The 24,698-nt window shown below is 42.5% G+C and overlaps 1 protein-coding gene across 1 annotated transcript in view; it reads left to right on the forward strand.

The window, feature by feature from the left end:
- Positions 1–24,698, forward strand: part of insrb (insulin receptor b) — a 79,051-nt gene that overhangs the window by 37,600 nt on the left and 16,753 nt on the right. The window contains exons 3-11 of the mRNA XM_053430185.1: positions 14,544–14,752; positions 14,863–14,996; positions 20,878–21,017; positions 21,321–21,465; positions 21,558–21,772; positions 22,112–22,238; positions 22,732–22,982; positions 23,536–23,703; positions 23,821–24,019. Coding sequence (XP_053286160.1) covers positions 14,544–14,752; positions 14,863–14,996; positions 20,878–21,017; positions 21,321–21,465; positions 21,558–21,772; positions 22,112–22,238; positions 22,732–22,982; positions 23,536–23,703; positions 23,821–24,019 — 1,588 coding nt within the window. The remainder of the gene's footprint in view (positions 1–14,543; positions 14,753–14,862; positions 14,997–20,877; positions 21,018–21,320; positions 21,466–21,557; positions 21,773–22,111; positions 22,239–22,731; positions 22,983–23,535; positions 23,704–23,820; positions 24,020–24,698) is intronic.

A 24,698-nucleotide genomic window follows, 5' to 3' on the forward strand; every position in this document is an offset into this window, starting at 1 on the left:
CTTGGAATAACCGTCGTACAGCAGCCAACTGAGCTGCAGGCAGCGTGTTTTTATTTCTGAGCATTGTGTATCCTTTGGCAGCATCCACAATTACAGTTCTTGTACTTTCTGTCATTGTTTGCTTGGATGTGTAGAAATCAGCTTTGGATGATAGTCTGCCTTGGGTTGACTACTTTAAGGTGCATGTGATGTTACACAGAAAAGTGTGGTCTAATAAGATTAAGATTTTGGCCATCCAGTACATTGTGTACTTGGGTATGGAACTCATATTAAAGTCCCAACCATAATAATAAAATAGCTATCAAACAATTTTCTTCTGCGAGCGGCTTCAATACAGCATCTCAGATATGACCCAAACTTTCACACTTATCCCAGATATTTATACAGTTTCATAAAAACGTCCTCATTTGAGTGTAATCAAGCTTATGTGAGGGCAAAGCAAACCCCAGACATTGCTTACTACTGACGTTTGTTCCCACAGGGGTCCTTCTGTGCTACTTTGGTCTCTCACAATAAAATCTCAATAATTTCTGATTAAAAATAAAAGTTGACGCTGTCGACTAAAGCACAGAGCTCAGCAGACAGCACCTATGGGGCTACATAAACCTGTGGTAATGAGCACGGTGGTGGACCTCAGCCACTTATTCTTTATCCACCCCTTTATAACAGTAAATACAGGTTCCTCCTGTGCTGTGTTGTTGGTACGATTTTGAATGCAGCATTGGTGACCATCAGAGGCTGTTATCTTAGAGATAAAGTCTCATTCATCAGCACAGTGGCCAGTGTTAATTAAAAACAGAAAATCAAGATATTTAATTGTTGTGGGGAATTTTAGGAACATTTAATTTACTGCCTTTGTTATTTATTCAATGTTTTATTAGCAGCTGCGAATTGAAAGCCTGCCACGAGGCACAGGTAATGTCTGTTAGTTTGTCGTTCACCCTGTTTACCTCTGGTAAAGGCTTTTCTCTTTGTGTGCCACCCACCCACTCCCGCGAGCTGCCTGCCTACTAGAGGGGCCTCTGCTGAAAACACCTGCGCCCCAAAGGATAAGCAGGGCCTCTTCACTCCCCTGACACCCTTTCCCCCCCTCCTCATGTATGTGCTATGTTTCCTATTCTTTTGTCCTTTAGCCGGGTTTACATGTATTATGTATGTGCATACATGCATACACACACATGCACACGTATGGCCACACGATACAAACAGGTAGTCCTTTGTGGTCGGACCCTTCTTCTACAGCAGTGACCCCGCTGTGTAAATCCCTCAGCCGGGGTTTGTTTTCCAGTCAGGCCCCTGAAGGGACGCCATGTGCCTTAGCCTGGCATGTATCTGAGGCTGGCTCGAGGTCTCGGCTCTCCTCTACTTTCTGCTTTGAATGTCCACATTAAGTGCAAACTGCAGCCGTCATAGTTCCTAAATGTTTTCAGAATAAAACAGCACCTCAGTGTAGAGCCTTTGTTTGGCTGGTGGAACCTCAAGCAATTTGTTTTTGTTTGATTATTTGCTTTTTATGTTATTATCAAATTTGGACTGAACCCACCAGGAAAGAGGATCAAGTCAATTATAGCTGCATAACATCCAAAGGCAGTGGAAGCCTTGAGCGCAACTCTTTGTTATAGGTCACTGTTCAGTAATGCAAGCTGCAGCGTGTTATTATGCCCCGACAGAAGAGATTATGTGGTGTGTATTTCTGATATATCTAAATTCTTGGAAGTAGTTTGTACACCACGTGCACGGTTGTTTGGTTTGTAAGAGGAAAACATGTTGTGAGTAAAGCGGAAGATTCTATTGTCTTGAGGTTGTGTAAAGCGCATGTACACGTTATTGCTGGGGGACTGGAATCGGCAGATGATTTCAATATTTTGGGAATATGTTTGGAAATATTGTTGAACTATGTTACGGGTTTAATCCCATCGAACAATGACGGAAGACGATTCATTGTTTTAATTACCTGATATTTGTTGTGTTATATTACAGCCTGGATGTTTCATAATGAGCATGTATATTCCTTTCTTTTCTGGCACATTTAAGAGATGCATGTTGGTGCTCAACCTTGCCTGGACCGTTTTTTTAAAGTTAGTCATATCTTAATTATGGCATGTTAAAATAAAATGAAAAGGCATACATATGCAGAAGCTCTCTTCCTCTTTTCTTTCTTTGGGGCTTCCAGTGAAAACAGCTCCTCCTCCTTGCTCACAGTCTCACACTTGTACAACAGAAGTGAGAAACTGAAGTTGGCACTAATGTCGAGTTAAACCCATTAAATTACTGTCATATCCTTTTAAAATTCCTACACTCAATCTCTTCAATTCATGCAGTGTTGTCGCGTTTCAAAATGCTGATTTGTGACTTCCGATGAAAACTGGAATCATCATCATATTAACATTTATTTGTGTCAAAGCTTTATTATTTCTGTTTTTATTATACAGGAGAGAGCATGAATTGAGTGAAGTAGTTTGGATGTTCTATGGATCTGCAGATGGGAATCATTCCATGAAACAATTATTAAAATAATCACATTATACTTAAAGCATCTAATAAAGTGGATTCTTTAAATATACCATCAACAAATTTAGTTTCCTCAGGCAACAGAGAGATTTTTAGAATGGGAATTGTAAGTGAAATGTTACTCTGTCTCTAATGGCCCTCCTAGGTAAATGAAGTGTCCACCGTAATCTTGTTTTTGAGGAGACGCCCCATGAATTCCTGTACCAGGAGAGAAAAACAAGACTGGGGGAGGGGTATTTGTCAAAGCAAACTGATCAGAGTGTGTGAGTGAGTGAGTATGAGGGATATGCGGACAGAAACGGAGAGCTCTTAACGCTGGAACTGTTGAATCCATGTTGCGTTTTATTTTGATAATTGTTTCCCTCACAGGGCCACGTGTCTGCTTCCTTACAGTTCACCGTCGTTAATGTACATGCTCATTATTTTCTTTGGCTCGTTCAGCTCCTTTCCTCCTCATGAGCTGAAAATCCCCCCTTCTGTCTGCCGTACCCCCTGCTTCCATCAACCAATCGCTTATTCTGGGCTTCTGTATCACTGCATTCTATCACACTGTGTTTTTGCATGGTGCATCGGCATTACTCTCCCCCTCCCATCATCACTGACATGTCATGGTACACTCTGACCAGAGTGCCAGCGACCACTGTTAATGGCCTGTCTACCTAACTGTGCATTATCTTACATTGAGGGTGTTACATTAGTGTCAGCCTGTTTGCAAGACTTTTGTTTTCTGAGACTTGCATGAGTCAACGTCCATGCATCTCATAAATACAGCTTGTCATTGGCTTGTGAATGCACACACTGCAATGCACGCACATAATCTCCCTTCCTTCTCTGCTCCGGAGTTAATAGTGTGTGCTTATGCCAAATCTCTTTAGTCTGGCAGTTATTGGAACTAAGATTTTAATTAGCAGAGGTTTTAGAGCAGCCTGCGCTGCATTAGCATTACAACAGGGGCACGTTTGAGGGGTGGACCGGCAGTAAGTCAGGGAGCCGTCATCAGATGTATCTCTCTTGTCAAAAAGAGCAAAGAGATGACAATGTAAACTCAATGGTAGGTTTAGTATTTCTCCACAGTCTAGATATATAAGTAACGTTTGATGCTGTATTATAGGACTTTTGAGAACATGATCACACACTTTGTTGTCAGAAATACCTGCTGCTGTTGGTTTTAGGTAAATGATTCAATCATAGGTTTGGATTAGTGTTTGATGTAAAATGCACTTGGAAACATCGGTATCTGTCTGCTGCTTTACTATCCACAACACAGCCAATAGCTGCTCATTCTAAATCCTGCGGCCCTGTGCATGATGATGATGCAGATTCTGTGAACGTTTTCCTTAAATCCAAACTCAACAACAAACTCAAACTAGATTAAATTTGCAAGGCTGATTAAAGTTTGAGTAGAAATAGAAATCTGAAAATATCTGAAAAGTAATGGTATGTATTATATTTGTTCTTTAGTGAGGAGCATCTTACATGTTCTTCTTGTATCCATGTAATTGTGGACCTGTTCTCCTTACAACCATCAGAACTCATTGCAGGTTCCAGTCTTTGGTTTTCCCACGAACATTTCCAGTTTAGAACAAAAGGAACCTGTCATTTGAGCGATCAGACAGACTGATGATGACACAGACGGATGATCAAAAAGTAGAGCAAACAGAAGCAAAAGATCCTCCAACTTTCCCCAAATTCCTTTAAACCAGCTGAGCCTGAATCTGAGTTCACACTGTTTTGCTTATGACTCACACTCTCCATAGTCGTCCCTTTGCACCAGCTCAAGAGACCCCTGGCCGGTCTTCTCAGCTGCTTTCCTTGGCCACTTACTTCGCTGATGGAAATAAGACACTCATTGAGGTCAAACTGAGGCTTTGACAACTTTAAGTGAAGTTCTTGTGTGTGATGATGGTGAATTGATAACCACACTTCCATTGCTTCGATTTTCGTGGACTAAGATGTTATGATTACTATGTTATAGATTTTATGACCCAAGCACATTTCATGACCAGGAGGCCTTGAATACCCAGGCCAAGACATTGGACAATCAACTATTTTCATCATTGTCTTCTCTCAACTCCTCCAAGAACATTGTGTACCTCACATCTACCCGTGTAATTGTTAGGAAAAGGTAAATCATAAAGGTGACATGGCGTCAGTCGTAAGGGCTGGCAGCTGTATGTTGTTTTCCAGTCTTGAGGTCAGAGGTGGAGGGGCAGGAAGGGAGGGCCCCTTGTCTTAGAACAAAAGAACGATGCTGGAACCTCACGTGTCTGCGACATGTGACCTGTGTACTGTATTTTTGGCTGGTTTTGGACATCAGATGAGGGAATGTGTGTATGTGACCCCTTGTGACAAACCTCTTTCTTATAGTAATGATGGAGAGTTTCCCTCCTTCCTTCAAGAATAAATAGCCTTCCTGCAGCATTGTGGGATATGAATGATTGGAGGAGACAGGCGTGATGGGAGTGCTTGTATTTGATTGATGCAAAGAGCAATGAGGGCGCTTAAAATGACATCCGGCCACATTTATGAAAACCATCATGTGGCCAGAACAAAACTCGCATTAAATAATATAATAATCGGTTAATTTGTTTCAACTGTTGCTTTCTCCAAATAACATTACAACATCTTGGAGCTTTATTATCTACCCTTAAACTTAAACATGTATATACCACATTGTATTGGGCGGCATTGTTTTTCCCCCTCCTTTCTTTTGCCATCAGCTGCTCTGCTCTGTGAGCATGAATGCATTTGAGTATGCACATGTGTATTTGTGTGTGGCTATGTGTACAGTGGCTCAGCTCAGTCCTATGCTGTGAATATGAAATAGGGCAGCTAGCATCTGCACTGCAGCCATCTTGCTCTGGCCCCCACACTGTGTGTAGCACTCAGTGCAGCTGACCAGCATGCTGAAACACAGGAGTGTGTGTGCATATGAAGAGGAAGGAGGTTAAGTAGTTCACTTGTCTTTCTTTTTCCTCCTTATTTCTTCTGCTTTTCATTTCCAACGATGCCTTTTCCTACGTCATTATCTGTCCCTGTGCATCAGTATTGTTAGTGCCTCTTTTACAGTGTCTGTTATCTACGATCCAGTCGGGATTCCAAAAGTTTCCATGATGTGTTCCACATTAATGACCTAGACTAGCACGTCATGGTCTTATTTGTCTGCTTCAGTTACATAATAATCTCAAAAAAGAACTTCTCATAATAATGTAAAAGCTCTGTTTTGCAGCATTGCCTAATTAAAGAGCTGTGTTCAGCACTCTTTGCCCCACTGTCTCTCTCGCTATCTCTCTCGCTCTCTCTCTATTTCTCTCTTGCACTGTGTACATCTGGTGACCCATCAAAACATCGGTACAATTTTTATCATCCCCTGCATGTTTGTCTTGCGCAACCCCCCCCCCCCCTTCAGCTACATGTACAGCCATAGATTTAATCAAATTCTACAGGAAACACTGATGGATCTGCTGATGTCAGTAAATAGTGAAACATGTCCATCAGTATACCAGACCCAGGTGTTAGTGTCAAAATGTACTCATTTGTCAAATGCCATCACAGCGTTCAAGTTTATTTGACAAAATAATGGATTGACTTCCCATTTAACTTATTGTTCCCTAGATTCCCTTTTTCTAGTCTTCTCTGAGCTAATCCAACAACGCTTGTTAGAAAATGTTGTGGCATCCCCAGCAAATAATTTTTCCAGTCGTTCTGGCTAGCTGAACTCAAAGCCCCTGAAACACAAGAAAGGCAGGAAAGAGGGAGAGAAATAGAGGTAGTGGGAGGTGGAGAGGAAAGAGAGAAAGATGGAGCAAGGAAAGAGGAGACAGGAACGAGATGGAATTTGTGACAATCAGCCCTTTGATAAACATTTTCTCTGTCAACTGAGGACACAGAGAAAATGAGACAGAGGACAATCTGAGTTCTCTCCTTTTGCCTTTGCCTTTCTCTCCCTCTCTCTCTTTCCGAGGCTAATATGAGGAGATAATGGGCCATTGAGGCAGACAGGGAAGGTTTAGAAACACCGTAGTCATGACTGAGTCGCCACTAAGGTCCCGCTCAGACCTGGAGTAAACACCTGTCTCAGGCCATCTGATCACAAGTTGTTAGCTCCACTTGTACAGGTGTGAACGCACACCAAGATGCATTGTGATCCATTCACTCAGACCGCGTTCATAGGCGGCCATATCCTTTAGCAGTGTAAACACAATTATGTCCTAAGCCTCATTGAAGGACGACCTACAGATGACACCTTCTGACTGTCTACAGTTTCTGAATGAACAGAAAATATTCTTTCACTTTAGTCTTTCGCTTCGCTTTCACATACATTGATTTCTATTAGTGGCAGCCTGCCACATATTGATGCTGTGTTTTTTCTCTATTTCCAAAGGGTAAAATCTTTTTTCATTGTAGAGCTGTATCCTTTCTCGCTCTCTATGGCACACACACAAACACGTTGAATCATCTGAGTCAATATGGAACCACACTGGTGCAGCTGTTTTCTTATTGTTTGATGCATGCGTCTCTTTAGGCATGACACAGGCTCATCAAGGATTCACTGACCTGATATCAGCCAAGACATGGTACTGAGTCTCTTCAACTGGCTAAAGTGTTTAGAAGAGACTCCTGCCTCTTATATTGTGTTGTGTGAGTGTATATGAGTGATTCTCGGTGGTTGTGATGTGAAGGAAAATCATGAGGCCGGTGATGCAAGTGTCTCGCTCTCTAGATGGATGTTCTCTCGCTGCCTCTCTCCATCACCTTGCCACTGTCACCAAACTGTCCAGTCAGCAAAACCTGCTGGACCTCTCCCTATGTGTGAGTGTGTGTGTGTGTGTTGTTTTGAGTTTGTGTACAAGTATCGGTGATCTAAATTATGTCTATTACTCTGTTACACTCCTAGCTTTGTGTGTGTGCGTGCGTGCGTGCGTGCGTGCGTGCGTGCGTGCGTGTGTGTGTGCATAAAAAAAACATATAGACACAAAACGACCACAAACACGCTGCTGCAGTCAACACAATCTCATTCTTTCACGCACACACAAAAGAACGAGATTGTTTTGACTGCAGCAGCCTCTGCATAAGCGTCTGTTTGTGGTCGTTTTGTGTCTATATGTGTTTTTTATGGCTGCATCCATATGTCAGAAAAAGTGCTGCCAGTAGCAAGTGCTGTTACTGGTGGCACAGTGACAAAATGAAAGATGTAGCTCTGAGAGGAGGTGGAAAGGGGGTTAAGAGTCTCTGGGCGTAACAGCCCTGCATGCCTCTATGGCCTGTTCATGTAATGTTTCATTACACATCCAATCCCCAGCATTTTTATATCTTGGTATAATCATGCTTATTAACTCCAAGATGCTGATGAGATTTTGTCCAAAGATATTTGCTACCGTAAATGACAATGTCATTGTTTATGCTGTAAGCAATTTGTTGATACCATAAAAGTATTTAAGTTTGGTTTCCTGCCCTAATGGTTGAGTGTGGGTGTGTAGGAGAAAATGATAAGGAGTGGCGAGGTGGGCCATCAGCGGGAAGTATTGATTGTAGCTCCTTACTGACTGTAATGAGATCTAGTGGCTGTGGCTCTTTGGAGGAGCTGATTTGTCACCTGGGGCTAGAGACTATGGCTGGGCAGGACAAGAGGGTCAAGAGGAGAAGAAGGGGAGAGGAGAGAGGCTTTACGATATACTGTAAAGATGAGAAACAAATGATGACTAGAGGGGAATCTAAGAAAATGCCTGTCGGGAGCATGCAGCTAATTACTGCAGACAGTCTATGTCTGGACTCATCTCCATGGTAACAACATGGGCCAGCAAGGCTGGCCAGCACACAGGAAGACACAGACGACGAAATCAATGAACAGACAGACAAAGCAGGGAGCGAAACCAGGCTCATTGAGCTTGATTCACTCTTTAATTTTCTTATTTTGCTATCAGCATGTATTCATGTATGTGTATGGGTTCCTGCTCGTCCGGTGACCCTACGCTGTGACTTGATTAGTATCCATTTCTAGAGCAACTGTCGATGATAACCTAACCTTGCATATAAAAGAGGATTGACTGGACGTCGCAGCAGCAGGCCTCAGATCAAGAGACGGTCCTGTGAACTGAATGTTGCTGGTTCGAATCATGCAGCAGTCTTGAAAGTTTGAGGTTACAACAGAGGTCTCTAACCCCCCCTCCTGCAGCTTCTGTTGAATTGTCCTTGAGCAAAGCAAGAAACCTCTAATTGCTCTGATCAAGCTTTTCAGTGTCTGAGAGCAGCAGCAGAATGTGATTTTACTTGGAAGCGATTAAACAAGTGTGGTGAAAGACTCTACACTGAGGAGCAAGACACTGCTGACTACACATGCTTAACCAAGGACATATGAAGACACTTGTTCATAACAGCCTGGTAACAGGTGTAATTCTATTAGCTTGTTGTGGCTTTGGCATATTTTTTAAGTGGTTGATGAAATAACTTCACTGGCTTGCAACAAAGATGAAGATATTATTAGATGCTATTCATTAACAGACCTTTCTTTGATATGTGGAGATTGACAGGAGGCTACCGTGTTGTGAAATGTACAAAAGGCAAGTGCTTATATAAATGCTCTTGGCCACTCTATCGCCGGCTGGTCAGAAGGCTAAAGAAGCGAAAACATGGTGTTATTCTGCTAACAAAGGCTACAGCCATGGCAAACCCACAGACACTGTGAAGCACCTCTGTAAAAGATGTTTGAAACATCCACAGAGCAACCTCCATGTATTAAAACATATAATCATCAAATCACTTAGCAGCACACGGACCACTGTTTTTATTGTGCAGGAAAATAATAAACACAAATTACATTAACTGCGCTTTACAGTGATGAAGCTAAAACCCAGTATTATTAGACTGTTCACTATAGTGGTGCACTAAAGTAGACTGAACACAAATCACTCAATACACCTTGGCAGAGGTCTGTGCTCTGCTGGACACATTTGAGTGACAATTAATGAGAGTAATTACCCTCTCTCACCCCTCTCCTCCATCTACTGTCATCTATTACTTCATTACTTCTCCTGATGTTGTAGCTTGTTGCTGTGGTATTGTTTCACTATTGTTACAGAGCTATTTATAAAGATATCTTGGAAGTCATTATTTCAAAACTATAGTTGAGTTATGATACAATCCTCTGTTAGTTTTTTACTTGCATTCATATAGTCTTACATGAATAAATTCATCAAATTCTGATTGACATGTACTGTCTGACATTTCTGGTTGTTTGTGTGTGTCAGTGTGTTTCCACTTGCCATATACAATGTGGTCGATAAACACCTCGTGACCCAGTGACATGAAACAGAGCAGCGAACATCTTGGCATGGTAAACCGCCTAATCTCATTACTGAGTGACGACTGTGTGTGTGTCAGTGTGTGTATAGTGATCAGAGATTGCTCCCTGCTCATGGCTGCCTCCGCCTCAGTCCTTGTGGACATGCGTAAATGTCTTGTCCAAACATTTACCTTTTTTTGATTCAGGCTTCAGAGTGTGAGTCATACACACTGTAAAGAGACACCACCCAGTGTCACGGCCGTCATCGTCGTGGTCTCGGCCCCACAGGATTATATAAATAGTGCTGATGGAAAGGGGAAAAAATGTGGTTATACTTCTGAAAGATATCTTTTTATTTAGTTCACGCATTCATATAGTGATAACCTCACACAGTTTTGTAACAGCACAGAAATATCTGGATCTTTGCAAGTTCTCATGAGTAAATTCATAGACTCCTGTCAGGTTCCTGTGTTTGTTAAGGTGCTTGCATAATGGCTTCCCTTTATCTGTGTGTCAATGACCCAGAGAGGGAGTGGCTGCTGCAGAGTAAAAGGAAGCGTATGACCGTCTACTTCTCTTTTCATCCTTAAATTCCGGTCAGGATCTAAGCACCTACTCAGGGTTGCGCATAAAATCTCTATAATGAAAATGTTTTGTTGTCACCTCTACTTCACTCGTAGTGCAGTGAAAATGCAGTGTAATAAATCACTGTGCCTCCAACTGCTGCCAGCCTGCACCACGCAGTGGAAAAACTATTCACATCCATTGAAAACAAATATGAGGTAAAAGGTATGACAACAAAATTGTGTGATAAATAGCAAAACATCTGTATAAGCAACAAGTCATTTGGGAATCACATGTTAAAAGTTGGGGTAAAGGAGAGACACTGTTTTGCTCTACACATAAGGACAGGCAACACTAGACAAGATGGGTGATGTTAAGCTCTTACTAAAACATCTTTGAACCCAATGATGGCGATCTACTGTGATCAAATGAAATTCTTTCACAATGGTTCGATAAAACGGCATTATTTTGATCAATTAATTGAACATTTTCGTGTTATCATCACTCCTCTCTTCTTGTCCTTCACCTTTATACTCTGCTCTGCTCCTTTGTTTTCCTCCCACCTGACCCCCCAACTCACCTCATACCCCTCTCTGTTGCCCTCCTTTCAGCCATCACAGTGAACACAAACAGACCTTTGCCTTTGTTTGTGTGTGTCTGTGTTTGTATTTGTGCGCTCTTGCTTTCATGTATATTTATGCTTCTGATGACAGTATCACTCTCGCCCTCCCCGTGATCATTTGTTTACACTGTTTCCCTCCCCCGTCTGCCTCTCCCCTTTACTCTCTCAGGGTGAATGTCTTACATCAGATCACTCAAAGCATTTATAGCAGAGCTTTTGAAGCTTAGGACTCCCATCGTGGCCAAATATAGTAAACGCGTGTGTGTGTGTGTGTGTGTGTGTGTGTGTGTGTGTGCGTGTGCGTGCGCGTGTGTGTGTTCTCTGAGTAAATGCTCTGGGGTAAAAACGTGTTTGTTATTGTTCCGAGCAGAAAACACTGCCAATTAAAGGGGAGGTTTTATGTGTTAAGAGCAGGAAGTGTTGCTGTGTGTGGCTGCATACTATTGGCTGCACAGCTTCTCCCATGTTTCTTCCCCTGGGGACTGAGCAGCCAGAGCTCTTTACTGCCATTGCCAAATGAAAGGTAAACACGGCACACCTTTGATCAGGATTTGCATTTAAAACCCTTACTGGAACTGTGCATGAGTGTGCGCCTGTGTGTGTGTGCGGCAAGCAAATTATTGAATGACACAGTGAGGTTTTACGTATGTATGTGTGTGTGTTTAGCTTAATGAGAGGTAAGCTCTCCAGGATGCTACTGCCACCTCCTCCTCCTCCTTGTTGTTGAAGCATGAGTGAAATCATCCCTTCATCCTCGCCTCCTTCCCTCCATCCCCCCACCCGGGCTGCATGAAAACAAAACAAGGCGTTGTATGAATGAAAGTGGGAGGGGCTGAGTGGCCTAGAAAGGCAGGCAGATAGAGAGATAGATAGTGGTGCAGGGCAGGGTGAGGCTGTGGCAGTGAGGACGGATAGAGAGGAGGACAGTGGAGTAGCAGCAGCAGCAGCAGCAGCAGGAGGAGGAGGAGGGGAGGAATGAATGAGTGAGCTGACTGGAGCATGTTTGGCATAGCAGCTAGCTTGTGTAGCCCAGCACTAGCGTGAGGAGAATGGGGAATAAAGCTGCCGCAGTAGTACTCCATGCTGTACTACTTGCTGAGACCACAGTGCAGGCATCAGATAAAAACAGGAGGGTAACAGGGTGAATACAACTCGAAAGAATAATCGAAAGACAACAGGGCTGGGTGCATTGATTTATTATATATATTGCATGATTCTATTAACATAACAGGGGGTTGTAAACAACAGTTTTTCATGATCGTGTATTGAATGGATTCGAGGTAAAGCTGATTTACTCGATCCACCTATCTCTGTTTTGGCCTCGCTCCAGTCCTAAGCTCATTGTAATTCACCCAAAGCAGCAGCAGCAGCACATTCATCTTCCCTGGCATGCTTGCTGCTTAGCTGCGTCTGCCCCCTGTCTGCCCCAGCAAGGCTAGGGTTAACCCTGGGCATCTCTCCTCCCAACATGGAAGAGGCCATTGAATGGCTGCCTCCCCCAGCCAGCAAACACATTGGCTGAAGCTGAGGGTGGATCTGGGGTTGGAGCGGCACTCCGGCATGGATCCCTCAGCTGGAACCGGATCAGGGGAGCTTTTCTCAGCCCTCCCTGTTCAGCCCTCCCTGCTCTGCTATGTGATGCCTTGGTCACAGCATGTACACATACACAGCAGACAGAGGAGAGGGGGAGGGCTAGAGAAGAGCGATGCATTTTTCTCTGTGGGTCAGAGACGACTCTGGGTTTACTAGCTCATTGTAAAGAAAACGCAGTGGAGCGACCCCTGCATGAACTAACCCGGAAGGTCAAAAATATATATTTTTCTAGATTGGTCCTCCTCTCATATGTTTTGACCTCCTGTCCATATTGTCATTCTTCTTTTCTTTAACGTTATCATCCCACCCCTCCTTTTTCTCTCAACCCTGTTTGTCCTCTCTGCTTGTACTCAGGCAGCATAATGGGCAGCCCTCTCATGCAAAGAGGGGGGGGGGGGCTCATGTCCTCACAGAGGTGACATCCCAACATGACTGTCATACTGTGCCCCCAAATGCACTTTTCAACTATTTTATACCATGGTGCTCCTTCCAGTTTTGACGCCGCAAGGGGATTTTTAAATGCAATAAATTTTACCCAAGAATAGGTCGGATATTAAAACTCTTAATCAAAATGCTCTCAAATGTGGAATTTTCCTTTTCGTTATGTTGTCTATTTCACCTATAAAGGATCTGACACAGGGCAGTAAATTCTTGGAAATGTTTTTAGCTTTTATTTGACCCAGATCTGCTTCTTTCCCTGACCTCTCTGGCTCAGTTAGCACTTGATATCAAAGCTGACAGTGTAGTGAGAAACATGGTGAGAGACGCACATTAACACGCAGGGTCATGAACAGGAAACCCAGTCGGGGTTAGATTTGGCATGTTTTGCTGTTTTTCTCTAGTGGATTCCAAAGTAAATGAAAGGAATAGATGTTTGAAATGCTGATGGTTTTTTATGGATATTTTTTAATATTATGTTTTCATTTAAAGATGAGTAGCTGATAAACCCAAGGTGTTTGAGAGTATTTTACTCGCCAATAATTAAGAAATGTTACTGATGACCAAGACTGGAAGGTCAGTGCCTTGTATCAGGTGAGATCTAATGAGTCTACTGGCTCACGACAAGGCAATGGCAGCTAGTTTATCTGATCATTGCAGGGCACAGGTCAAATCACAACTGATACAACCTGACAATAAGTTGTTTGGCCAATTTAGCAATTTAAGTTGGAGCTGTGGATTTTCCTCTATCACTCACTCTTTCATGGGTATGAAATGTGAAATCTGTAGTTTTCCAGGTGAATGTTTGCAAGTCATCGCTGCAGCTTATCTTATTTTGTTTGTGAGGGTCAATCATTGTTTTTTAATGCTATGCTTTTGTTTAAAATTAAGTTGAAATGTTCAGCAAACCTTTTTGGGTGAAAAGTCATATTTCAGTATAGCAGAGTTTGATGTAAGTAACAGAGTCAACAGTCCATCCCTCAATAAGGAAGTCACTTATCTTAATTTTCTGTGCTTTGTCATTATTGATGATTATTTCCGTCAGGGTCAAAACTTTGTTAAATTGCAGGACTGTATTCTTCCTGATGGCCGAATACTATTCCTGTTTTTTCTTTGAACAACCACAACTATGAACACAACAAATAAAGCAACAGGGAGCCTAAAAGCCTAGCTGAGAAAACCTGTTTATAGCAGACCCAGACATGTTCATGTGTGTGTACATACACTCCTCCAAACATGCATGTGGATCCCACGATGCTCTCAGATCAGAGCAAACCACCACCTGGTGGCCACTCTGACCACAGGGATTTGCTCTTTCCGCCTCTTCTTGTTCTAATGTTGTGAGAGAAAAGCCTTTGCCTACATGCTGTTTATTTATTGATGTTTTGTTTTTATATTTGTGCCTTTTATGTGCACATTTGTCTTGTCATCTCCAAACGCCATCTAATCTAATGAAAACACTAAAGGGGCCAACCAAACCTGATATTAACCACCTCTTTTTCTTTCTTTTCTCCCTCTCCTCCTTCTCCTCAGTGTGCTTGGACAACTGTAAACATGGTGGGTGTAACCTCCAGGGCCAATGCTGCGACCACCAGTGCCTGGGTGGCTGTACTGAGCCAGGTAATGCAAGTAGCTGTGTGGCCTGCAGGTTCCTCCAGCATGGGAACACCTGTGTGGAGAAATGTCCTGCGGGACACTATGTCTTCAGGGGCTGGCGCTGCGTCAGCTTCTCCTTCTGCCAGGTTCGTAATAACTAGGATTAAAGATGAACTAATTTAATATTTAGCACAAATGAACTGAACACAGCTACTATACATGTTTTATATGTTTTTGTTTATGTTTTAAAATTCAGGACCTTCACAACCAGTGTAAGCAGACTAAGAAATTGAACCAGGATCGAGAGTTGAGCTGCAACGAATACGTCATCCATAATGGGGCCTGTATTCCAGAGTGTCCTTCTGGATACACCACTATAAACTCCACTACGTACGTCTGGCACACACACACACACCCACGCACACATGCGCACCTTTAATGCCACCATCAACACTGCCGCTGTTAATGATGGTGGCTCCGTCATCACAGGATCGGAGATGTAACTGTCACCCACAACAAAACAACTCACTTATGACTTCAGCAGGACAAGTGGATTGTGGTCACTGAACACACTCAATAACATTTGGACACAAGAGATGGTGGTATTTGGAAGCTGATCAGACAGAAAGTAGGGCAGAAATATTTCCCCCCTGTGGAAATAGTTCTCTTGTGCTGTGGACGTGCAGCTGGGATGTTGAAAACAAAGTTCACAGAAACAGTCAGATGAGCAAAGAAAAGGCCAAGACATCACCTGCTCCTCTGTTTTCCTCTTTGTCGACCGTAAGCAGTGTTTAGCTCGTACAAACACGTAGCACTACGAATCATTTGTACATAATTATAATTCTTTTGAGTAAAAATAGCATTATGGATATTTCATTCTTAATTTCTCCATCTGAACAAAACATTCTAATCAAGTATAAGGTCAGTAATTTAAAGCCTACAAAAGAATAACATATATCACTGAGTAGCAGCAAATACAAAGTTTCCAAATAGGCACGAGAATACATAATTTCATACGCAAAAAGCTCTTTAATGTCAGTTTCTGTAAACGAGTCCCTGGTGTTTTCAATGCCTCCATCACATTCTGTTCTCAGCGATTACAAAGATGAATCAAGTCGAAGCACAGAACCAAACATAAAAGAACAAATAATTTTCCACAGCAGTTTATAAATGTTTGTAAGCGTTCAAACATGCAGATTATATGCATATATTTTGTTAACTCACGCTGGGTTTTGTGTTGCCCACGAAAAAACAGTTTTTAGTCAGCACAGCGCAACATTTCTAATCATACTCAAGTGCTGATTATTTTGGAAACAGCCTACAAGGGTGCAGTGGAGTGAAATAATGTGACTGGGTATTTATGCACCCAAACAGCCAATTATTTTCCTATTCAAAGGATTATTCAGGAGCAACCTGAGCTCAACTTTACAGTTTGTCTTGTACATGTTTACTTAGTCTGGTTGAGCGGTTCACACAAGATTATTCTGTTAGGATTAATAGTCATTCGATTGACCTGGGGATGTATTTAATGAAATTTAGATTTGAGCACATTGTGTTCTGCCAAAGACATTATATTATTGTTTTAAGGTGGTGAGAAAAGTTTAGCTGCTTTCGGATATGCACAGAAGTCAGGACATTTTCCTGTCACTCTCGGGAGTGACTGTGTGTGAGTCAGTTACCGTGGACATTTTCAGGTACCTTTCCTGCCGACCCTCTAGTAAAAGGTCTGAGTGAGCCCATATGAGAAGACAGCAGGGAAATTTGAAGTGAGCGAGCAGGCGTGTTGACGGCGTTTCCAATAAGAGACTAATGTGAAAACTGGAACAAATATCTGAATGAAATAGACACCTCTTTATAATGGACAAAGAGGACGCAGACAAAGATCTTCATCTTGTAAAGACCATGAGACTTGAGAGCTCATGTTAATAATGGTCGACGTCTGCGTTGAATTCGATGTGCTGTAAACAAAAACTCTTGATTTTCATAGTGTTAATATACATCATGTCCTACCTCCTGCGTTCTTTACCCAGGCGGCACCCCTCATCTAAATGGTGTTGAGAATACGTCTGACCCTAACCCTCATTTTCCAGAGTTCATGTCTGCAATCAGCTTCAGTCACATGGGTGTAAGATAAAAAATATTAATAATTACTGTAGGATCTATTTGTCCAATAATGCAAGGAAGTGTTTATGTTATTGTAAAACCAACCGAAAAACCAATCCCTTGACCACACCTGGTCCTGTTAGGCTCACAGCTTTGTCTGCATGTGCAACAAGCGAGGGTGTGACCTTACTTAGCACTCCTACATTCTTAGTTCTCGTACTATTACCGGGGGGGGGGGGGGGGAGGAACGTCACTGGCATCCTCATTAAATTACCTCAGTAGCTGTTGCCAAGTGATGAGGACATGTATTTGTTTTGAAACCAAGTACATATAGCAAACCCGCTACTTGTTTTCATGCCTTTAAAACACACACCCACTTCAGCAATGAGGACGAGGCATTTTGTAGTAGAAACGTGGCGAATGATATACCCCTGTCATCCGTCTGTGGCGAGTTTAAAGCTGACGGAGCAGCTACGACAAGCTCTGCCAGGTTAGTTACATAATTTAAGACGCATCATCACTTGCCAAGTCACATACCAAGGCGACATGTTATGTACTTATGCTATAAGGGAAGTCTTTACTAGTGTGCTGTTTCAGATAAAGATGTGAAAGAATTTCGAGCAGGTAGAAAGTTGAAGAAGAAGTAGAGTGAAGTGTCTTTCTGAGTGGGTTCTAATAAGAGCAGGTTGTGTGCTGGAGATGTCAGCACTGATTGAATCCACAGGTGGCAGGATGATGGATGGTGTTTTTATGTTTCTGGTTTACCTGAATGTGTGTATTTGTGTGTACATATTTTCATTCAATGTTTATGTGTGCAGAAGGTGTTATTTCCTATAGGTGCAGGGTGAAGGAAATGTCCACTGTTTCCAGATATACAGAGATATATGGTTTACACACATACACGTGTATATAGTTAAACTTCACAATTATGGTTAGCTAGGCAGGGTGTAGGTGTGTGTGTGTGAGATTGACTTTCCCTTGCTTGCTGCCAGCCTGCAGGGATTATCAGGTGCTTAGACAGAAAAGAACATTGCTTTAAGTCTCAGTCTTACGCCCTCAGGTATAAGACAGAATGGCATCCTTTTTGTTTTTTTATGTGTGTGTCGAAGTGTGTGTGCCTCACATTATGTGATAAACAAGACTTCTCTTTTCCATTGGGATTCAGTTGCAGTCACAACATCAGGGCGTGTGTGTGTGTATTTGTGTGTGTTTTACTTCTATGCTTTACTTATACAAAGAACAAGCGTCATCACAGTGGCTGAGCCAGGCAGAAGCTACACTCAGACACACAAGCACCCAGATAGTCAGGCCGACGACAGACAGATCATATGAATGTGTACACGTAACACACACACACACACACACACACACACACACACACACACACACACACACACACACACAGTAGGGAAATGGAGACTCTTTGCATCATGGTTTTTATTTGACACCAATAAACTGATGGATCATAACACTTTATCTCTTTGGCATCCTATCATATTATGCAAATATAATTATATGTTTTGTCAGTCTGGATATGTATTACTTGAAGTTATTATATATAATACAAACAAACAGCTAAAACCTAATGAACCAGGTGTCACTCTAAGGTTAAACTGTCATGATTCTGACACAGGAGCTGTCAGGTGAACGATACGAGGTACGTTTGATAACAAGATACTCTTCATGATCATTTCTTCACTTCAGACAGTTTGCTGTGCCCTCTTGATATCTGGTCATCACTCACATCTACTGTATGAAGTGTTTTCCTGGAGGCTGTGTGTGACTCAAGCGGCAGCTGCTGCCTCAGTTCTAGATGGTTCTACCAGACCCTGGAGCCCGAGTCACAGAGTTCAGCCGGACAGAAAAACACTGTCCCTTTAAGAGCCGCCGCTGGACCCAGCCTGTCTGCCTGTGTGTCTGTGTTTTTCAGTACAACGGCCCAAAACATTCTCTCTTTCTACACTGCAACTAGAGCGTTACTTTGGAGAAGCTGAATATACAATTTTCCATGTGGAAGAGAAGAGAGAGGGAGACACAAAATATTCTAGAAATAGTTTCTCCTATTCCTTCACTGTAGTTTCGGAGAGATCATTCCAGTCCGTTTCCACTCGCTCAGAAGTCATCGAGGGGAAACACTGGTTCAGCCACTGATTGATTTAAATTATTAAGAGCTGGATAAGATGGAAACTAGAAGAAGCCAGGTGTGCAATGGGTCATTTGGCCCTCGCAGGGTGGACAGGAAATGCCAGACAAGGACCAAAACAGCACCCCTGGGAGTCAGTGTCACATTTCACTGTGTTGAATTGCGTCTATAGCACAGCCTGGGAGTTTGGAGGGAAAGAAGGGGCTCGATATGGATAAGAATGTATGTACGTGTGAGTATGTGTGTGCTCCCTGGAGAGGAGGATTATAATAAGAGTTGCATAAACATAGAATTAAAACAGGGTCAGCTCACAAATGGCAGTTCACGCAGAGCTTGCAAGGACCCCGCAGTGAACAACAGCATCCTTTGTTAGCTGCTCCCTGGACACAGGAGCTGCTTTTAAAGCGGCCCTTTGATGTCACTTTCACCTTTCGCTTTGAAACTCTGATCAGTTTTGAAATCTGTTAAATCACCCAGCGTCACGAATGATCCCTTCTGATTTATAGATCGCATTGTCAAGAAAAAGGAAAACGTTTACATTTTCTTATTCCTGTCACAACAGTTTTCTAAATTTGACGCTGATTGGCGGGAAATTCAGTCATTTATTGGTGTTGGTAGCTATATGTGGAGGTCACCCATCAAACAAAATAAAGCATTTTATAGTTTACGTGTGAGGCAGCTCTTTGTGGTTGGAGATGTCAAGGCTGGAAGTGGAATTAAAGAGAAGGATAATGTTCTTTCAAGAGGGCTTCAAAAAACAAAAAAAAAGAATAAATAGCGCTCATTTGTGAATGAAGCGCCCGGGTCCCTTTTCTCTGTGTGGCGTGTTCCCGGCTGCTCGCTAGACAAGGCCTGCCTTTTGAGAATGAATTTCCTGAAAGGCAGTGCTTTCAAGGCCTCATTGCTCAGCGAGTGCGATTACGTGCATAAGCACATGTTTGCAGGGAGAGGATGCAACTCATAGAGCTGAGTGAGGGAGGGAGAGAGGAACAGAGGAAGCCTGTTGGGAACTGCAGCTGGTGTTTCAGTCCTGTTGTTTTTGTTATCTGTGATTGTGCATTCGTGCGTGTGTGTGCGTCGCTTGTGCCACAGGAGTAATTGAGGCAAAGGAGGAGAAAGCAAAGCTCTCTCCTCTAATGCTCAGTACCAAAAAATTAAGGAGGGTGAAATGTGGATGAGAGATTGCATAATCTAATTGTGCTCCTAAAAGCCTATGTATTCATTATGAGATTTATCAAATTAATTGAGAGAATTATAGAGACTTACCTCAGATTACATCTCAGCTCATTCATTGAACTTCGGTGCAGTGTTGTGATGATTGTCACTTATTTAAGACGAGTGATGGAGCACGTTTTCACATTTTATTAATGTTGAGAGCAAAGAACGCAGCTAAAAATTTGTAATGAAGTAGCGTCAACATTAAACACACTGTAAACTTAAATATTTGTCCAGAAATCTGTTGGTCTGCATTTGAAAAATCGGTATATATTCCAGTGCGCACACGAATTGTGTATCAGTTAAAATTCCTATGAACAGATCCGCCCTTGTTTGAATATGTCATTCCAGGTTCCAACCCACGCCGTGACTCTACGTCACTGAGCATTCCTGCCTCATGCCATTCAATCCCGCTCCATTCCATTTCTCATATCTGCACGCACAAACATTCATTGTATTATTTGTTTTGTTTTGTTTTCCTCTTTCATAAACTAGGTGGTTTTCTTCCACCGACGGCATTACTCTTGAAATATGTCAACGATGTGTCCTAGCGTCGTGACTCCTGACACTTTGCTCATCACGGAACAAAGGATTGTGAAATTGGTCGTTAGCTCACATGGAGAGTGCAGCTTTAAGTTGTTGTGCAGCGTTGGGTTCAAGCAACATGTTCTCATTTTGATAAACTGCACATCCTTTCCACACTTTCCTGTATTGATCTACATCAATAAGGTTCAGCGCATGAAAGTGAATTGATGCTGATGTTAGTACTTGTGGTTCTAATCTGTGTGCGTTTCTCTTGTGTGTTTACAGGTTGACCTGTTCACCTTGTGCAGGCCTGTGTCCTAAACTGTGTGTTGGAAATAAGACGATTGATTCGGTAAACTCAGCCCAGGCTCTGCGAGGCTGCACGGTTCTCCACGGCAACATGATCATCAAGATTCGAGGAGGGAGTGAGTACTGCTACAACTCCCTGTCTGACGGGCCTATCTCCTCCTTCCTCCATCCCAAGTGTTTCTCAGTCCATGTCTGTCCCTTTATTAGGACATTTAGTTTGCCTGTCTGCATTTGTCTTATTTCTTACCATTCGCTGTCTTCTGCTATCATCCAGTTGCTGTCTGTATGACCAACTGCTTTCTTTTCATCTATTAAAGATTTGCATTGTCTTAAAATGTTACATCTGAGATTAATTTTATGCTATGAAATGTGCTTTATAAATAAAGTTTATAATTATTATACCTATCATCCCTTTGCAGATAACATAGCTGCTGAGTTGGAGGCTAGTCTGGGCCAGCTTGAGGAGATCACAGGCTACCTGACTGTTCGCCGAGCGTACGCACTGGTCTCCCTCTCCTTTCTACGCAAACTACGTATCATCAGGGGGGAGCATCTCGAGGCAGAGTAAGTCCTCTCCTCATCTCGTCCTCTCCTCTCCTTTCCTCTCCTAAGTTGTATTAAACTTCTTTATCTGTCTTGTCCTCCGCCTCTCCTAGTATTTACGCCTTCTATGCGCTGGACAACCAGAACCTGCGAGAATTGTGGGATTGGTCCAAGCACAACATGACCATCCCACGTGGTCGCATGTTCTTCCACTACAACTCCAAACTCTGCATGACTGAAATCAGAAAAATGGAGGAGATAACAGGAACCAAGGATCGCAACCAAAAGAATGACATCGCTGTACGCAACAACGGGGACCAAGCCTCCTGTAAGATATTCAAAATGCCTGACTTATGTTTATGAGCTTTGATGATGATAATGGACTGTATTTATTTTTGAGCATTTTAGCTACTAAATATATATTTACACATAAAAGATCAATATTTGCAGACAGAAAAAAAAACTTAAAGCTCATGAGGACATCCTTACTCTATGTGATGAGCTTTTAGCCTCAGATTTATGTTTTGACACATGATTTTAAAAATGAAAAAGCAGCAATCTTGTTTTAATTTGAATCCTTATTCTGTCATATCCTGACCTCAAAAGCATTCATGTCTTTGATGATCTGCTGTTCTTCATCCTAATGCATATGCTTTTTAACCCTTAGGTGAGACTAAGCTGCTGAAATTCACTGTGATCAAGACTGCATTCAATATGATTATTCTGAAGTGGGAGCCCTTTTGGCCGTTAGATTTCAGAGACCTGCTGGGATTCATGGTTCTCTACAAAGAGGCGTAAGTATCAGACAAACATGAAGGGAGTTGTTTTTGATATCTTGAAATAAAGTATTATTAAAGTTATATTAGCAGTAAGTCATATTGGGCAACTGCTTTGCTTGAATGACTGGCCTTGTTTCCTGTCACCGCCGCCTTTGAAACTGTTAATAATGATATTTCGATGATTAGACTGAAAGATTCAGATGGTTTGGAGCAGGTCCTCTTCACATTGGCTTTAAATCTGAAATATTTTCCCTGAGGTTTCACAAGGATCTGTTTTTGGACATTTTCTTTTTTCAATCTATACATATGCTGTGATACAGAGGACTCACCACTGTATTGTGACGTTCTTGATAATATTAACTGCTGGATATCAAGAAATGATTAACAAAAATGTAACAAAAACCGAGAAAGGAAATTGATTGAATCGCAGAATAACAGTAACTTTGAGAGTCTCATAAGGAACTATTCTACAACTGTCTTCTGACCACTTTCTTTCCATCTGCTCCAGGCCTTATAGGAATGTGACAGAGTTTGATGGCCAAGACGCATGTGGCTCTAACAGCTGGGCAATTGCCGATGTTGATACTCCATCCCGTTCCACTGAGGGCAAGAGGGGGGAGGATCCGGGGCACCTAATCCGACCACTGAAGCCCTGGACCCAGTATGCCATAATGGTTAAAACTCAACTGTCTGCCTCTGATGAGCACCAAGTTCATGGAGCCAAGAGCGAGATCATTTACGTCCGCACCAATGCCACCAGTGAGTTAATCCAAGCTATAAAAAAAAAAAAACTCTCTGGAGTTCCTTTATTTATTTATTTTTGAGTTTGTACTTTTTATTTCGGGCATTGGATTCAATAGAGACTGTATAGCCGACGGTTAAAAGTGTCAGACTTTAAAAATAGATGTTAAATGAATTCTACACAGACTCACAATATTTTGGACTTTTGACTTGCTTGGCTTAAGGGTACCCTGTGGAGATGGTCTGTAAACAAGCCCGGTTCTGTTTACATCCAGTGTTTCTCACCAAGAGACGGTGCTTTGTGTCTTTGAGGCACAGGAAACACGCTGAATGCATTTTCTCCTTCATAAATCATTTGCAACATGTTTTCCACAAGGTGCATGTGTAATGGCAAAACATGAGCTAATTTCAAGTTTCTTTCTTCTTCTTTTGTTTTGATGCCCTTTGCTTTACCAGTCACAGGACAGGTTTCATTCATGTGATCGAGTGGGATCTCCTTTCTCATTTTGGTTCAAGTCATATAGTACCGATGCTGTCCTGACTGGTGTCTCTCCTCCTCTGTCCTTCCCAGAGCCCTCAGTGCCTCTCGACCCCATCTCCTCCTCCAACTCCTCCTCTCAGATCATCCTGAAGTGGAAGCTGCCAACAAGTCCCAACGGCAACATCACCCACTACCGCATCATCTGTCGCAAGCAGGCTGAGGACAGTGACCTCTACAAGTTCGACTACTGCCTACAAGGTTAGTATCCACTGATTGCCGCTCCTGAGTTTGTCTAGACTGTTGGAAAACTAGTTAGCTGCTGCACAGTTACATTATTTCCTCTGACTGAGCCTCTTACCTGTTTCTTCTACTCAGGGATGAAGCTGCCGTCTCGCACCCCGACCCACCTGGACAGTGAGGATGAGCAGAAGTGGAACCACACAGATGAACCCACCTCAGGGGGAAGGTGCTGCGCCTGCCCCAAGACGGACACCCAGCTAAAGAAGGAGCAGGAGGAGATCGAGTACCGCAAGACCTTCGAGAATTACCTGCACAACGAAGTCTTCGAGAGCAGGTACACGTCTCTGATTGTAATTAAATGTTGAGTTTTACACTGATCAGGAAAGTAATACAATTGGCTCACTTGCATTGTCACACATGCCAATGCTTTCCATTGACCTTTAGCTGTTAGTCATCCTTAGTTATTATTTTCTTGATGACTATAGGGGGAAGTCAATAAGCGATTCAGAGGTTAAATCATGATTCCAGCTATATCAGAATTTTTTTGCGGATTTATTTCAAATTACTTTTTCCGACATGCCACCGAGACACTTATGAAGACCTAGTGCATTAAAGATGCATTTTCATACAGACTCACACATACCTTAATGAATATGTACTTGTTTATTTTCAATGCTCATTGCATTTAAAGTTACAGTGGCACCTAGAAGAGCTCCCTGTGTTGTTAGTTTGTGTTTGTGGCCACACAGGAACAACACTGGAGCTCCTCTGTCCAGCAAGAGTACATCACTCCCACATGTTGTGTGTCTCAATGCGACTTGGTGCCAACCTCGTCTTTTCCATCCATGTGTGTGGTCCAGGTGTTACTCATGTTGTAGGGGCCTAAATCACATTATTGAGACTTTTCTTCCTCATAGAGACAAAAGGGGAAATAACCATGAGGTAAAACTTTAGGTTTTAAGGTTCAGCAGGTTGTAGTTATGAATGTGTTTTAGAATAAGTCACCAAGAAGT

This window comes from Pleuronectes platessa, chromosome 9 (genome assembly GCF_947347685.1).
Source record: "Pleuronectes platessa chromosome 9, fPlePla1.1, whole genome shotgun sequence".
NCBI classification, from domain to species: Eukaryota; Metazoa; Chordata; class Actinopteri; order Pleuronectiformes; family Pleuronectidae; genus Pleuronectes; species Pleuronectes platessa.